Source organism: Porcisia hertigi, chromosome 27 (genome assembly GCF_017918235.1).
Source record: "Porcisia hertigi strain C119 chromosome 27, whole genome shotgun sequence".
In the NCBI taxonomy this organism is placed as follows: Eukaryota; Euglenozoa; class Kinetoplastea; order Trypanosomatida; family Trypanosomatidae; genus Porcisia; species Porcisia hertigi.
This window is the reverse complement of record NC_090586.1, coordinates 699,789-716,156: the sequence shown is the minus strand read 5'-3', so window position 1 is coordinate 716,156 and position 16,368 is coordinate 699,789. Positions and strand designations below refer to the sequence as shown.

Genomic DNA, 16,368 nt, shown 5'->3' with positions numbered 1-16,368 from the left:
TATGCATTGTAAACCACTTTGGTGTAATTGCTGCCTTCGGATACGCACCGCCCTTTACACCAGCAAACGGAGCCATACGGAACACCCGGCACCGCCCGTCCTCTCTCAGGGGATGTCGGGTGAGGGGTGGGGGGGGGGAGGAGGAGGCAGAGCGGCTCTTGATTAGAAATCGTTGGATTTATCCCGTGCATATGTTGTCGCCTTCGTCCTGCCCCTATCAAAGGATCCCCTACCCTTTCCTGTTGCCTTGGATGCACATACTTTAGGTCAGCTCAGGATGTTTAGCCAAATACGATGGCGCAACTCTCCTCGTGAAAGGCGTGCGTGGGAAGGGGGGGTTGGGGGGTTGGGTGGAGCGATGCTCTTCGCCGCCCTCAGTCAGTGGAGAATCCCTTCTGCGTGGAAACACCCCACAAACCCTCCCAGGCGACCCTGGAATCTTCTTCCCTCCCTCTCTCCCCCCTCCACTCGTCACTCAGACGCATCTGTCGATCATGCCCTCAGTCTTCGGGGAGTCGATGTCCGCTTGGACACTCGGGATGAATACGGGCCACCGTGCAGGAGATGGCGCGGCACCCGGGTGAAAGACACAAAAAGATATGTGTGGGTGTATATAGCTCGCAAGACAAGGGCATGAGAAGGTGCCACGATGACCAAACTGGTTGCTGCAAGGGTGTCCCTGGTAATTCAACGGGACTGTGTGGAGGGGAGACGATGTACACGAGGAGGAGGAGGGGTCGCCGATGGTTTTGGTTTCAGATAGGGATAAAGTGTTCATGTAGACTGTTACAGGGTAATTCCTTCGCCGTCAAAGAACCCCCACCCCTCCCCCAACTACCATATATATATATATGTGAGCAACATATAAAAATAAAAGCGAAGGTGCCTTCATCTTGGTGTATGTGTAAGCGTTGCTTAGACCAGACGACCAAAACACGCACACATAGTCGCTCTTGACGCACATGCGCTTCTCGACATCATACTTGAGTTCTTTTTCTCATATATATATATATATATATATTATATAGGCGGTTATGCATATATTTTGTCAGACATGCAGACACCCGTAGTCATACATTGCGTGCCTGGGTGAAGAACAATGTGTCAAAGGCGCATACGAATATCCAAGTAGCTGTGTTTGTGTGTGTGTATGTTTGCATGGAGGAAGGGGGCAGGGGAGGGCTGAGTGGCGTGGACGACAAAGAGTGTCAGCGAGCGAGCCTTTCCCAGCGACCTTTGTGAGCTGCTCCAACATCTTCCTTTTGAATATTTTCCATCCAACACTTCGTTGAAGAAAAGAGGTTCCCGTGCACTTCCTGCTTCCAAAAATAACAACGAGAAACAAGCACTGTAATACGCTGGTTGGGCAAAAAGAATTGCTGATCAGCACAGAAATGAGTAGAAAAATATGAAAAAAAAATAGGGAAAAAAAACGCGCCGTAGTGGGAACAAAGGGAAGAGGAGGGAAGGAAGGGAGGGGGAAACAAAGAAACGATGGAGGACGAAAAAAGAAGACATCGTAGCGCATGCGCGCAAAACGGCGCCTCCCCCCTCCCCTCCCCTCCCCCTCCCCTCGCTTGCGTCTTTTGCGCGTCTGTGCAAAAGACGCACAAGGGGGGAGAAGTGGAGACGAGTAGGGAAGCGGTTATCCCATAGATATTTGGGAGGAGGGGAAGAGGAGCGGCAGAAATGGGTAGGTGGAGATGTACCCGTTTCGGGGGGTGGCAGGTTGTGGATCAACGCTCTCTCACACCCTCCTCGTCAAAAGCATTCTCCATCTGCTACCTGGTGTACTGCCTTGTCGGCGTGGCGGTACCACATTCGCACGCATATACGTGAATGTTGCGCGCGCAGAACCCGCCGCTATTCATACCTGACGCCAAGGAACGGGTTCGCAGAATCGGGGTTGTGGGACCCTGCGCTGTTGGCGTTGGAGTTTTCACTCATGTCCCCATGGTCCTCCTTGTCTTCTTTCGGGCAGAGGTTGTCTTCGCCCGCAAGGTGGTCGCCATTTGATAGTGCGTTGCCTGTGGCCGTGTACAGGAGCGGCGCTTCGTCGATGCGCCTCGAGCGCCGTTCAAAAGACTCGGCCATGGCCTTCTCCTTCAATGCGTCCATGTTGGTATTGGTAAACCTCGTGGTGCCGTTGTTGTCCACATCAGTTCGGTAGCTGCTCATCGTTGTTTCCAGTTGACCACAAAAAGTGGCCGTGCAGTGGAGGTAGTTGTTAAGGGATTGAAGCAGGATGTCCTTGGTGGACGCCTGGAGTGCCTTTATCTCATTGCCAAAGGTCTCGCGGTGTGACTCATACGATGCCTTCGCCTTATCGCGCCTCAACACTGTTTTCTTGTATTCATTGCTGAGCGTCAGAGGCTTATTTTTCTTGGCGTACGATTTCTCGATCATATCCAGTTTGAAGCGGATGGCGTCGTACTCCTTCCGCTTGCTTTTGAGGACGCTGTAGGACTTGTCCGCCTTCTTGAGGTCCGCATTGACTGAACCCATGACGGCTATTGTGCCTCTGTGGATCTCGTTGTTGAATGTATCAAAACCACCTTTATCCTTGAGATCGCGCATCCCGTCGCGAAATTCGGTGATCTGTTTGCGCGCCTCGTTCCCGCAGTGCTGGGAGATATTGCCATAAACCTGCGCCACCTGGTCAAAGGCGGTGAGGAGGCTCCGGTACGAGTTCATGGTGGATGTGATGGCCTCGCTGAAGTTCTTCATGCATACCTCCAAGTCGGACAGATAGAGGCCACGGGTGTTTGTGTCGGTGTCGACCGTCGCAGGGATGCTGACGCAGAGCGGCATGGCTGCGGTGTTGTTGTGAGTGGGAGAACGAAAGCCTGGGAGGGAGAGAAGAGGGGGAGGGGGGAGAAGAGCGGGTGTCTGCACTCTCCGCTTATTCAAAAAGCAGAAGGGAAATCGGGGGGAAAAGTGGACTGAGGAAAAAATGAAAGGAGAAGGTGGAGTGGTGGTGGTGATGGGGGAGAGAGACACACACAGAAAATAGAGCACGCAAGTCTCACTATAACAAATAATACATCACCAGCACTACCACAAGAAGCACAGCTGGGATCACGAGCACCAACAAACAAGAAAACAGGAGGAGAGGGTGGGGTGGGGTGAGGTGGGATGGGAGGAGAGAGAGAGGAAAAAGTGGGGCTGGAAGAGGCGATGAGGGTATCGGAGGATTTCTTTCCCTTTGAAATCTTCCGTCGTGTTTCTCGTTTGCTTTTCGTGTAGGTCTGAGTGGTTTTTTCTTTTGCTTGTCGTGTTTTTTTTTCCTTCTAGGTGTGCGGATGAAGAGGGGAATGCTGAGAAGCGGAGATGAACACCGAGACTTCGCACGTTTAGATGATGTGGAAAACGAGGGAGATGAAAAGGGATGGGAGCGGAGGTGGAGGGCGGAGAACATGGAGAGCCGGGTGAGAGCGACGCGTTTGCGTTTCCTTCAAATTTTCCTCCTCTTCCATGTCGACCGCTATGAGTATGGGATGGCTCCACAACATGGCGGCCTGCTCGAGGGGGCACAACGACAAAACCTTCAGGTTCTTCTTCTCTCATGGCTGTGTCGCCGTGTCGTGTGTAATGACCGCGTACTCTTTTGGTGCTATTGTTTTCCCTTCCCTTTTGTAGAATATATATTTTTCAAAGCTCAATATGTTGTAGCGACTGATGGGCGTGAGGTGCACAAGAAGAGTGCGGGCACGCGAAAAAGAAAAACACCACGAGTGTCACACATACCGTGAAGCAGAAGCAGACAAGCAGATTGGGCGTCGCTTGGAGCAAGAGGGGGGGGGTGCGCAGGCGGTGTGGGTCTCGGCAGCGATTCTCCACGAGCGATAAGGGTGGCCACGTTCGCACTAGACACCTTGGCGCCCACTGAGGACCTTACCACCCCTCTATCCGCCGACTTTCTCGTCCTCGATCCGGTCAGCGCAAGACTCACAGACTATGAACTTACGGAAAGTGTATGTCATACACACACACACACACACGCGCGCGATAAAAAAGTTAGCACGGGGATTGTCCAAGACAGCGTGGACATTGGAGTATCACGGATCTACTTTGCTGGATCCAATCCCTGCAATATTTGAGGTGTTTATGCGCAGGTCTGGGCTGTGCGAGGTTTGTGGGGTTGTGTCTGCACTGGATGTAATGTGTGTCGATGCCAACAAGGAAACACAGGAAGGGGGGAAGGGAGAAAGGGTGTACGGCAAGAGGAAAATGGAGAGGCGGTTGTGAGCAGGAGGGAGGGGGGAACGGAGATGAGTCATCGCCTTCAAAGAGCGATGAGCAGCGTGCATGCTTCTCTACTGAAGCTCATGTGTGTTTACCGTCATTCTCTCGGGGTTTTTTCTCCATCGCCGCCTCCACCACAGGGGGGGGGGACTGGAGGCGCATCCTTCCCTCCTCCTACCAGAGAGGTCTCAATCACCCCTCCCTCTTGACCTCCGCATCGCCAATTAGTTAAGTTTTTAATCTTGCATGTTTGCGGCTCTGCTTTCGTTTCTGTTGTTGTTGTTGTTCTGCCCCCAGTTCCCTCTCTGACACCTTCAGCACATGCCAACAATTAATTAATTTTCGTTAGTGTATACACACAAACCCATATTTTTATGGATATACGTGGAAAATAGGGGGATAAAGTGCCAACCTCAAAACATGGGGGTACACACGGAGCTGGACTGAGAAGGCGCGGAGAGGAAAGTGGGAGGAGGGGGCGGCGGGGGCGCGGAGATACCTGCTCACATAAAATCGTCGTCAAAGTCAAACTCGTCGTTGTTGGCGGCAACGCGATCCTCATCTTCCTCCTTCTTGTCATGATCTCGGAGAGCCATGACATCCATCTTATAGCGTAAAATGCCGCCCATGCCGCCGAATCCACGCACAAGCTGTGTTCCTTCCTGACTACGGTCGCTGATGAGCTCCAGGGTGCAACCGAACTTTTGGTAGTTCTGGGCGAGCCAATCCACAAAATTCTCCGACTCGATCTCGCTCTGCGCCTTTCCGGCCTCCTGGGTGTGAATATTTTTCTTGACCGCCTCCGCCTCTGTCAGCAGATGAATTTCGATTTCCTCGTCCCCGGCGCCTTTGTTTTTTGTGATGACGTAGCGGTTTACTTCCAGGTCCTCGAAGCAGATGAGTGTCTCCACCGCACCCGCTTCCAGACAGCGCATCGTGTCATTCACACCGAAGCAGTACTGCTGTGTGTCCAAGGCGATCTGGTCAAAGAATGTCTTCAGTAGCTTCTTTTCCTGCACCAACTTTACTCCCGATAGGGCGTCCGAAGATTGATCAATGGCCTGGTTCAGCCCCACGTCACCCGGATGCGCCACATCCACGACCTTCACCACCACCTCCTTCAGGCGGGGGTCGAAGAGGTCCGACTGAAAGAGTACCTCCTTGAAGTCAGCCGAGCCCGCCAGCACAAGACCGCGAACGTTTGGGCGGTCGTTGGTGATGAAGTAGCTTACCGCCGCCTCGGCCACCTTCCGCACGTAGTTGTGGCGCCGCTCCATACGGATACGCGCAAAACGGTTTTTACTCTGGCCACCACGGCCATGCTTCTTTGGGAGCTCTACCGTGAAGGAGCCGAGTTTCTCTTTGACATCGCCGCACAGGGTAGCGAAGGTGCTGCCGCTACCGTCCATGACAATGAAACCAAACTTGTCGTCTGACTCGAGCATGCGACGCAGCTCTTCTGTGTGGAACTTATTGTCACACAGGTAGAGAGAGCGGCTGACCGCCTTGAAGGGTTCAATATCCAGCGTCAGCTTCTTCTCCTTGTTGTCGGCCGTCATCACGGTCCCCGAGTACAGCAGCAGACCCCTAGGCGGCACACGCGGGATCTGCTTGAGGCGTCCGAGCGCCGCCGTGATGGCGCTCTGCACGCTGAGCTTGTTCGTATGCGATTTGATGTTTGACGCCGTACCGTACTCGTTGTTCAGCTTGGTCACCATGGCAGATATTTGCTCCTTCGGCGTCATGTAGACGCTGATCACGCTGGTACCAATACCACGTGCGGACTCCAGCATCTGAATGAGCTTCTTGACCTTGAACCGCTCAATGGTCTTCTCCGCATCGCTTAGCTCGTTTTCACCTGACATGGTGCTTGGATTGGGGGAAAGGGGGGTTGCTTGGAGGAGGGTGTGTGGGGGGGGCGCGGGCGGGCGGGTAGTGTAAGAGGGGAAGTTACTTCACATGGGCAGTACGTGAAGGGATGCAAAGAACACACACACACACACACGCACGTGTATGTGCACAGCAGCCGAAGATGAAGGAGGAAAACAGTGAGATGGGATATGCAAGGAAGATTGGGACGCGGGGGGGAGGGGGGTTCGGAGGGGACGGTGGAGGGACAGAGAGAGAGAGGAAGAAGTGAGCAGCCGGACAGAAGTCCTCCTTGAGGCGGCCACTAGCTCCATATGCTGCCAAAGCGCCTTACACACCAGTGCTAGCACACTTTTTTTTTTTTTGCAACACCACGTCTTACTAATGGGGGATGGCGCATCTTCTGTGTGATGAAGTGCGTCCCCTTTAACAACAACAGGAGTGAGTGTGTTGTTAACACACCCGTGCATGCTCTGGTACGCAAAACAAGTAAAGACGGACAGAGAGAGAGAGAGCAGAGCAGCGCTTTAGACTTAATCGAGGGGCGGGGGGGGGCACAAAAGAAGGGAGGAGAGGGCGGGGAAACATTATAATCTCGCCGCCAGGGTCGTGCGGCGCCGTGCTTCGGGAGAGTGCAGGAAAGACAGCCAAGGTGTCGATAAGGGGTTCCTTCACTGTGAGTGTGTGGGGGGGGGGGGGGGAGGGAGGGGCGAGGCTCCGCCACCGCCATGTTTTGGCGTCCTGCCGCACTGAATACTTGCTGTACTCTCCTTTCGCCTACACCTCACTGGCCAATCGCCTGTACAACGGCAGGCCAGTCAAGCCCACACTTTCGCAGCAGCGCGACCCCCTCTACTGGCTCAATGCCGAAGCGGTTGCCGATACGACACAGAAAAATGCTGGCGAGTGGATCCATCTCAACCAGTGAGGCACACTGCTCGTACACATCCAACGGAATGTCTGTCAAGTCAATCAATATGACGACCAGCTCGCTGTCTGAGTGCACCGCAGTGCACAGAGTGGCCACGATGGCCGTCGGCACGCGGTAACGCCGCGCAATCCGCACTGCCCGCTTCGGGTCCGTGGCCGGGCTGAAGACGATGTCGTACGGATGCACATCGCGGAAGAGAACGTTGTCCGGGGTCAGGGAGGCAGTGCTCACGCTCGCCACATTGCCGGAAGCGCCTGGGGTCTCCATTTCGTCGTCATCGCCGCTTCCGCCGCGGAAGGGGTAGAGAGTGACCATGTCATTCACAATGTGCCAGCGGCCGGGATCCGTTGAGGACACCGTGATCACGCGCGTGAAGTTGCGTTTGATGACGATGGCATCGCGCATGAGGTTACTGTGTTGCACGTCCGCGTCCGATCCCGAGGTGCGGTAACGCCACAGCATTGCTCCGTGCAGGGTAATTACGGTGAGGGGCTGCTTCATGCCCACAATGGCGTTTGGGCCGAATCCCTTGTTGTCGAGGACGGCGACATCCGGGCTGTCATGGATGTAGTGGCCGACAACAAAGTTCTTTGGGTACAGCACGTGTTCCAGCTTGGCGCACACGCTAGTCCGACCAATGGCTGCAGTTGTCGACTTGAGGCCGAAGAGCACGTTGTGGTTGCTCTCTGTCTGGCGCATGCGGAAGCCCACAATCTCACGCACCACATCACGCTGTGCTGAGGCGGCGTCACCGCCAGCTGTTCGACTTGGCGTCGAGACGGCAGCTTCACTGGACACCAAGCTAAAGGTAAAGGTAGCGTTGAGCGCGTACACGTCGGACACGGCATCCACACCGGTCAGTAGACCCCGACCCGGTTCCATCTCCAACGGGTTTAGTAGTGACGACTGAATAAAATGCAACGCTGCCTTCTGCGTGCTATCGTAGCACCTCGCACCGGAGGGAAAGACGTCACCAGCACTGATCGCATCCGCCGGTGGGAGCGTCGGGTCGAAGAAACGCGGCCACGGCATCTCCAGTGGTGGAGCCGTCATACTTTCCCCGTCGAGTCCCTGTAGCCAGGGCACATACTTTTTGAATGTCAGCTTGTAGTTGACGCTGTCTGTGACCGGGTTGCCTACAAGGTTCACCTCTGTCAAGCCCGAAAAATGCCTCAGCTCCTTTGCAATGTCGGTAGAGGTGATGCTGTTGTGCGCCAGCGACAGGGCTCGCAGAGATGTGTGAAGACCGGCCTCTTCGAAGGCTTTGCCAAGATAGTGGAAACTTTTCACCCCATTGTGGTCGAGCTGCAGAATGACAGGCGGCGGTGAGACCAACTCGCGAATGCATGTGCACAACGCGACGCAGAAGGTTCGTGTGTTAAAGTTGATGCTGGAGGCCACGGAGGACAAGTCCTCAAAGGATGTGAGTTGCGACAGATTCAACATACCTGCGTCCACGTTATAGATGATCTGCATCTGCTTCTCAAAGAAAAGCTTCAGCATGGTCGACATCACCTTCACAGTGCCACTCCCCTGTTGAGCCGCGACTTCCTTATGGCCGACAGAACGTATAGCTGTTTGGTTGCGGACGTGCAGATAGGGGCAGTGCTTATTGGAGCAGCTGCCACGAAGGAAGAACTTGCATGGTGTGTTGTACTTGGATGTCCCCACAGCGCCTTTGCCCGCTTTATACGGACGAGACATGAATGGTTTCGGTCCGGCCTCCTGGAGGCGAGGAGGGGGGGGGGCAACAGCAGTAACAACCTCCGAAAGATGACACCACACCTGTCTCGGTAGCCAGATGAACAGCAAGGTGGAGGGGGAGGGGGACAACGAGGGTGAATAGAGAGAGGGAAGTGGAGGTGAAGGGCCAGCACCAAAAACTCTTTGTGCTTCCTTCCAATAGAGAGAAAATGTTATTGCCGCCAAGGGAGAGTGCAAAGGCGCGCACACACACACACACAACAAAAAAATAAAAGGCAGTCACTGAATGGTCCAAGCAGCATCGTTCACAGAAGACAAAGATGCACAGATACGGTTTGTGAGAAGCCGAGAATAAAATAATGGGGGGGGGAGGTTAACAGTGGAGCGGGGCAGAGCATGTGGTAGACAAGGCGGGTCACATGTGCGAGTAAAAGGCCCAGGAAGGGAAGGGAACGCTCAAAAGCAAAGGACAGGAGGGGGAATGCCATTCTGGCAGGTTGTGTGTACGCGCGATGTCCTTTTGATCGTGTGTGTATATAATCTTATACACCTCTACATGTATATATTTTTTTGACTGTTTCATTTACTTGCCACCAACATTTGTTTTTCTTTCACGTTACTCATAGCTTTAATATTGCCCGCCCGCCCCTGATCACACACACACACAGACACACACATACATATATATATATATCGAAGAGAAGACATTTGTTGTCCATCTGTCAGCACATAGCATCGAGCTGGGGTGGTGGTGAAAAGGGGAAGGAGGGAGGGAGGGAGAAAAAAGGGAGTGAAGAAATTTTCTCAGGAATGTTATCGCCAAGAAGAAGAATGCTCAGCACGAGGCAGTCATGCCACCAGCACATCACACACATGACATCATTACGTTGAAATATATGCAGAATGGATAAAGAGACACAAAAAAAAATAACTGGGAGTGCGTATACATATATATGCACTGACATACAGGAGAACCTGCGCGGTGTAGACATTGGCGAACTACGCTACATCACACACGAGCACCAGTGCGCGCGATTCTCAAACCATATTAGGCCTCCGCTATCAGAGCAATATATTTATTGCCACTTGTCAGCCAAGGGCTGGAAAGGAAAAATTAAACGGGAGCCGTGCAGCAGTGAAAGAGATCGTGTGAGCACACACGCGCACACGCGCGCGTAGAAGAGCACAGGCCTGAGGGTGGGTGGGGGGTATGAGGGGGTTGGGGGGGGGGGGAAACGGGAAAGGAGAAAATCTATAAAAACAGTAATGCAGCGATACAGTGGAGTGACAACTGTTCGATGCCCCTCCCCTCCCCCCAGTCCCCGATTCTCATTATGCGAATCCTTCTTGGTTGCTCCTCTTGCTCTTTCCGTGTTTTGCAATGATGGAAAGAGACGCTTGTTGTGGCCGTCTCGAACACACAAGCTCTCTCGCAAAACCTCTGCACTCCGAGTGGTGTCATGTCTCCCGCCCCCTTTTTCTCTCTTCCCCCAGTTCTTCAGCTTGTAGTTCGTGTGTCGCATTCACTAGACTTCATCAGCGCCACACACACACACACACACACGACGATCGATGGCAAGATGCAGTGGAACGCACACGTGGAGAAGGTGAAGAAGAAGGGAGGGGCAGTACCAATGGCAACGACGGAGACGACAGCAGCATGCGGCCCTCTCTCCGCTGCGCACGTGGGAGTCGTCTGGTACGTTGCCTATGCAAATCTGCTCCTGTGACAGTCCCCTCTCTAGCGGTCTGCTGCTCGCCATTCTCCAACACTGGCAATCAGCACCCAGAAAGAGAAAGGAAAAGATTTAGAAAAGCGCGAACGCCCTTCAACGTCCAGGCAAAGGGCGGGGTGTAGACAAACCGAAACAGAGAGAGAGAGAGAGAGCAAAGAGAACGACATGTGAAGGAACCGCCCTACCGCCCCCCCACAAAAATTTTGTTTTGCTTTCATTTCGGTTTCACAAATTAAGCAAGAAATACGCTCCACTCATCGCCGTCCAAGTACGCCATTGGGTGGCGCAGTTGCACAAACGAAAGACGTGATGGAAGGGAGGGAGGGAGGGAGGGAGCACAGAAAAGAAGGAGCTCGGCCAAAGGGAGACGGGGGACAACCAATGCGCTACGACCCTTTTCCCCACGCGCAGAGACACGCACACAAAAAAATACTTGTTAAGCTGTTAAATAGTTGTTGAGCAAATAGTTGACGCCAAGGTATGATAATTGCGAGAAAAAACGCATGGAGGCTGAGGACACAGCGGACAACTCCCCTCCCCTCCCCTCCCCCCCCCTCCCCACTACTCCTCCTCCGCCTCTATAACCACACGGTATACAATGAATGAAAGATGGAGGAGGGGGGGAGGGAGAGAGAGCACAAGAGGACCCTCTGTACGTATCAGGGCTGACATCGAGTAGTGGATGGAGGTGGTGGGGGTGGGGGGGGGGTGATTCCCTAACACAGCAGGAGCTAAAGGATACAGAGGGGAAGAGTCCACTGGATAGACGCACAGAGTGCGAAGACGCGAAGGCAGCCTCTCACGCTGATATATACACCAACAAAACATAACCCGTGTTTTTTTTTCGATAGCGAGTGTAGACATGGAGGAGGGGGGGGAAGGAGGGGCAAGTATACAAGAGAGGTGAGGATAGTACGTTTTTATTCCAGTTTTTTTTTGATGGTATATTCTCTCTTCCCTCCCGTGCATGTGTGTGTGTGTGTGTGTTCGGATGTCTGTCTATGCGTTGGTGTGTGTGCATACAGATAGACTGAGGGTGTGACCTCAAGGTTAGGGAGAGATACAAGGAGACGGACCCACTACCAAAAAAAAAACAAAGCGGCAAAAAAAAAGACTATCAAACGTGCATGTGCCCTCCTAAACATGACTTGATCAGCGTAGGGGGGAGAGAGAAAGAGAGGAGGAGGGGAGGGGGTGGAGGGCAGGGACTCGTGGCGGCGGTCGCACGTGCCCATACGCGGCAACCACTCGCGTCATTGAAATGCGTCTCCAACGGAAAACGCAAACGGTGCAAAGAAAGAATAGAGGAAGAAAAATAAATAAAAAGTCTGTGAGCAAGTGAGGAATGCCAGAGTCCTACCCGAAGTGCATTCATGCACGGAGGCCTCGTTTGATATTGAACGCTGCTTGATCAGCGGAGTGATAGCTATCTGCTCACGGAACCATGACAAATGAGGAGCCACGGACGTACGACATTTTGCCACACAGCAGCAACCGCAGCTTAACATAAAAAAAAGAGAGAAAACATGGATAATGAACAAGTGATACAGAGATGAGTGATGGGAAGCAATAGACATCATCAGAGAGGGGAAAGTGTGTGCGTGTGCGTGTATACCTGGATGGAGTTGGTGATCATGAAAAGAGGAGGTCGGCTGTGTGTGCTTGTGTGTATATGTGTATATATGTGTCGATGCGTGGTGGCCTTGTGCTTTGGCTGAGTCTCGGGATGAGACGACGTCGATGGGATCGCTGTGAAATGGGCGTACGTGAACGACTATTTGCCCCCTTCATGTTGTGCCCGCGCTCTGCACGTTTTTTTTTCCCATTGAAAGCGGGGAAAAAAAGAGAAAAAAAGGGGGCGCGGACGGGGGCGGCGCTGAGGGGGGCGGGAGCGAGGGAGAGACACACACACACACAAACAAAAACAAACAGGCGCAGGGACCAAGTGCGCCATGGAATCTGCCCAGGAGGGAAGAGAAAAAAGGGGGACTGCGAGGCGGCGGAATGGCGTCTTGTGCGAGTGTCAAGATACACCTTCTTCAGACGAGTCGGCGGAGGAGAGAAACACGAAACACAGAGAGAGAGAGAGCACGAGAGAGCCGCTGACACGAGGAGGCGCCAGGAAACAAGGGATAGAGAGGGCCGAGGGGGGGGGGGAGGGGCGAGAGAACCAGCGACCAGCAGCGAGACAGAAACACGAGCACCAACATATCCAGAGACACCACATCCCCCAGCCCATTATCGCAGTGCTGCCCAAGAGCACAAGCGCCAAGAAACATGTGTAGACACGTTGCGCATTGCGGTCCCGGTGAGAGCATCAAGGGAAGCCAAAAAAGGGGCCATGGGGGGGGGGGGGGGAGGGGTGAGTGTGAACAAGACAGCTGGTCTGATATGGCCGATATAAAAGGGAGGGGGGCAACAAATGCTTCTCACTACTCGTCATTCTCTAATTCTCTGGTTTCACGCATCCTCTCCACCTCACAAATAACCCCCCCAAAAAAATGCAACCGAACACACACACACACACACACACATACACTCACTCGTGCCGTGAAGCTCGTGAGACACCCGGCCAGCATCACTTCGCTTATCTAGCCCTCCTCCCTCCGACTCGCAGGCCTATACATGTACACTCCCACGCATTTGATCCTTCTCCTTTCACATATATATATATATATACATATATATGTAGAGGGAGGATAAGCAATGACTGAGGTGGCCATGAGCGAAGCGGGCTTAGGGACGCTCGAGGAGAACACAGTGAAAAGCAAATGAGAGTGGGGTGTGACGCGCCAGATGCAATCGAGGATTCTTTTGGACCAGCAAAGACACACACACATAAAAAAAGAAAAACACAAGAGCGATCGGTGAATAATGAACGTGCCGCACACGGAATGTGACGAGCTGTGTGTGTGTATGTATGCGTGTGTGTGTCTGGGTGTAAGAAAAAAGACCTTGACGACCGTGTCAAATTTTCTTTTTTTTTTTTTTTGGGGGGGGGGGGGGGGTAGTGGCACCGACGGATCGAAATGCACAACAACACGTATGGGGAGAGAGGGTAAGGAAAGACGGTGCGACCCGCGCGCGCACACACACACACACAATGAGCCGCGGCACAATTGGACAGAGGTGAAAAACTTATTTGGTACCTCCGCTCGTACGCCGCGTCTCAAGCGTCCTCCCTTTTTTCCCTCTCCTTTTCACACGAGGGACATGATCGCCTTGAGGCTGCTGCTTTCCACGGGAACAACTCTCTCTGTGATGCACGTCAGATCACCCCTCCCCCTCACACGCCTCGTTCGATGCCCTTTCTTCTTTCACCGCGCTTTCCCTGCTTTTCCCCCAGTCTTTCGTTTGTTTCTTGTATTTCTTCTTCCTTTCCACTCACTCCTTTTCTTCCCTCTCGTGCTGACACACACAAAAAAAAAACACGAAGCTGAAGAGACACACAATGTCCATACGGCGTTGCCCCCACTGAATGCGGTAACCCCGCTCGTTTTTTTTCTTGAAGAGTGGGCTTGCGTTTTGCCCACACAGTCGCTTGGTGTTTTGTTGTCTGTGCACGGGAAACACCTCTAAACATCCGCCCCTCTCAGCTCTACAGGAGACACTCACTTCCACACATCGCTCCCGTCCGCCCTCACAGGCACAGACACAAACACACACAATACACAAGTACATACAGGGTGCCTCGACAGTGTTTCTTGAGAGGCGAAACAGACATACAGGGAGACGCAGCAACACGTTTGCCAGACACACTTATACACACACACACAGACACACACACGCGACTACCCTCTCTCAATACAGCCCTCCAGCAAGTAGGCGCAGCTTCAAAAAGGACAAGTAGAAGTCTGTGTGTGTGTGTGTCTTTTTTTTTGATGGGGGGGGGGGGGGGGGGGAAGGAGGGGGAGCCAGGGAGAGGACCACGCACTGCGCGCCATTCCGTGACGCAACAGTGTGCATCAGCAGTAACATTGCACACAAAACAGGTAGGGGGCCGGCAAGTACGCGTACCAGTCAGACGAGGAGGTGAATTGGCAGTGTGAACGGTTTGAAGAGCGCGGCAGAAAAGAGTCGAGGGGCAAGAGGTACGCAGAGGCGATGATGCAGAAACTACTTCATGTGATTCTTTCGCCACCGTGCACTGATCCTACTGCCTTTCCGTTTTTGTTATTGACTGCTGTAGCTGCTCACACACCCTCACACAATGAATTCCACCCACGCCTTGTCCTTTCTTCCGTCACCTGTAATTTTTTTTTTGCCGCCACCGTACTCACGCTTGAAAGAGCCTTCGTCGGTCCCTCCTCCTCCTCCTGGGGGTTATTGGGGGGGGGGGAAACACACAACAACTCACATCGAGTTGTCAAGCCTGAGTGGCTATGCTGCTTCTACACCCCCCCTCTCCACCCTCCTTCCATTCATCTCTATTAATCGTTGCTGTTTCGTTACATTTTTGTTGTTGTTTGGTGTTAAATGGTAAACAGACACGCTGAAGTAAACTCTGACACACACACACGCTGTACGCCGAGGGAAATGGGGGAGCCGGAGAGGGAGGGGAGGGCCACAAGAATGGAGCCAACCCAAAACCGGCGCCCTTCCCCCGACGCGTACCCAACCATCGACAGCAAAAGAGAGAGAACGACACATACAAATAATAAAAGGCATGGCGTCCGACGCGGAGGCAAGGAAAAAAAAAGGAGGGAAAGGGGAGAAGCATGGGAGTGGTGGTGATGGTTCTGGGGAATAACAAAAAGACACACAAGCGAGTCCACCACAAGCACAAATAAATGTGTGGGGGACGTACCGATGCGCACTGGCACACCTACCCCGGCAGACGCCTTGGCAACGCCGCCATAGGGAGTGGGGGGAGGGGTGACTGTAATGGAGTGTGTGTGCAGGTCGCCGGCGATCACTTCACCCTCTCTACTTTCCTCGCAGGTGTGTGTTTTTTCGGCTCCACACTCCCCCCTTCCTTCTCTCCTCCCCTCCAACCATACGTCAACAGCGCTTCCGGTGTTCCCCACGAAAGTTATAATATATATCATACATATATAAATACTTCCATCGCTGCCGCTTCAAACATACAAACACACACGAGTCAAACCCGAACTGAACGAAAAGTTGCGCCTAACGACACGTCATGCCAGAAAATAAAAATGGAAAGAGAAAGAGAAAAAAGAAAGAACAAAAAAACGCGCACACACATACCAACAGCAAGACACACACAAAAAAGAGGAACATACTTATATTTATTATATGTTCTCAGATGGTGTCACTAAGCAGCAACGGCCACCGCCATCACCCAAAGAGAAATAGATGTGGGAGGGAGGGAGGGGGGGGCGGGGTAGGTTGGGGAGACAGCACACACAAGAGAAACACACAAATATACACACACACACACACAAAAAAAAACATGACCTCACCATAGGAACCTCACAAAATCGCTTCAACCACAAAGTGGAGAAAAAAAAGGAGAGAAAGCAAGTGTGTGCGTGTGTGCGCGTATCAACAGAGCAACACAGAAAAAAATCGAAGACACATATGTCGAGAGAGAGAGAGAGAGAAAGGTGATGTCAACGTGAAAAGCCAGGAAGCGTACTTCATCCAACGACACGGGGTCGACGGATAGACGCAAGAAGTCAAGGTGGCATCAGTGGCACTAGCGTGGGGAAAAGGGGACGGAATGATTTCTGAGGTCATCATAAAAAAACAGCGGCGGCGCACACGCACAACACGCGCACATCGGCTTCATGTGTACGTAAGGGCCCCCTCTCGTGTTTTTTCCCTCTATTTTCCATTATCGCTTTCCAGCCCGTCTCCTCCAAAGTCCACTTGTCCTGATCTGACTGATGGGAGTTATGATACGAGACGCCGACACTC

At 52.9% G+C, this 16,368-nt stretch overlaps 3 protein-coding genes across 3 annotated transcripts; all 3 read right to left on the bottom strand.

Annotated features, from left to right (window-relative positions):
* Positions 1-1,863: 1,863 nt before the first annotated feature.
* On the bottom strand, positions 1,864-2,811 carry JKF63_03352 (uncharacterized protein; the record flags this gene model as incomplete). The annotated part of the gene is made up of 1 exon (XM_067899356.1): positions 1,864-2,811. The coding sequence occupies one exon, from the start codon at positions 2,809-2,811 to the stop codon at positions 1,864-1,866; it is 948 nt and encodes a 315-aa protein (XP_067756146.1).
* Positions 2,812-4,748: 1,937 nt separating this feature from the next.
* JKF63_03351 (uncharacterized protein) lies at positions 4,749-6,110 on the bottom strand (the record flags this gene model as incomplete). The annotated part of the gene is made up of 1 exon (XM_067899355.1): positions 4,749-6,110. One exon carries the CDS (start codon positions 6,108-6,110, stop codon positions 4,749-4,751), a length of 1,362 nt encoding a protein of 453 aa, XP_067756145.1.
* A 788-nt stretch (positions 6,111-6,898) lies between these two features.
* Positions 6,899-8,749, bottom strand: JKF63_03350 (uncharacterized protein; the record flags this gene model as incomplete). The annotated part of the gene is made up of 1 exon (XM_067899354.1): positions 6,899-8,749. The coding sequence occupies one exon, from the start codon at positions 8,747-8,749 to the stop codon at positions 6,899-6,901; it is 1,851 nt and encodes a 616-aa protein (XP_067756144.1).
* Between the last annotated feature and the right edge of the window lie 7,619 nt (positions 8,750-16,368).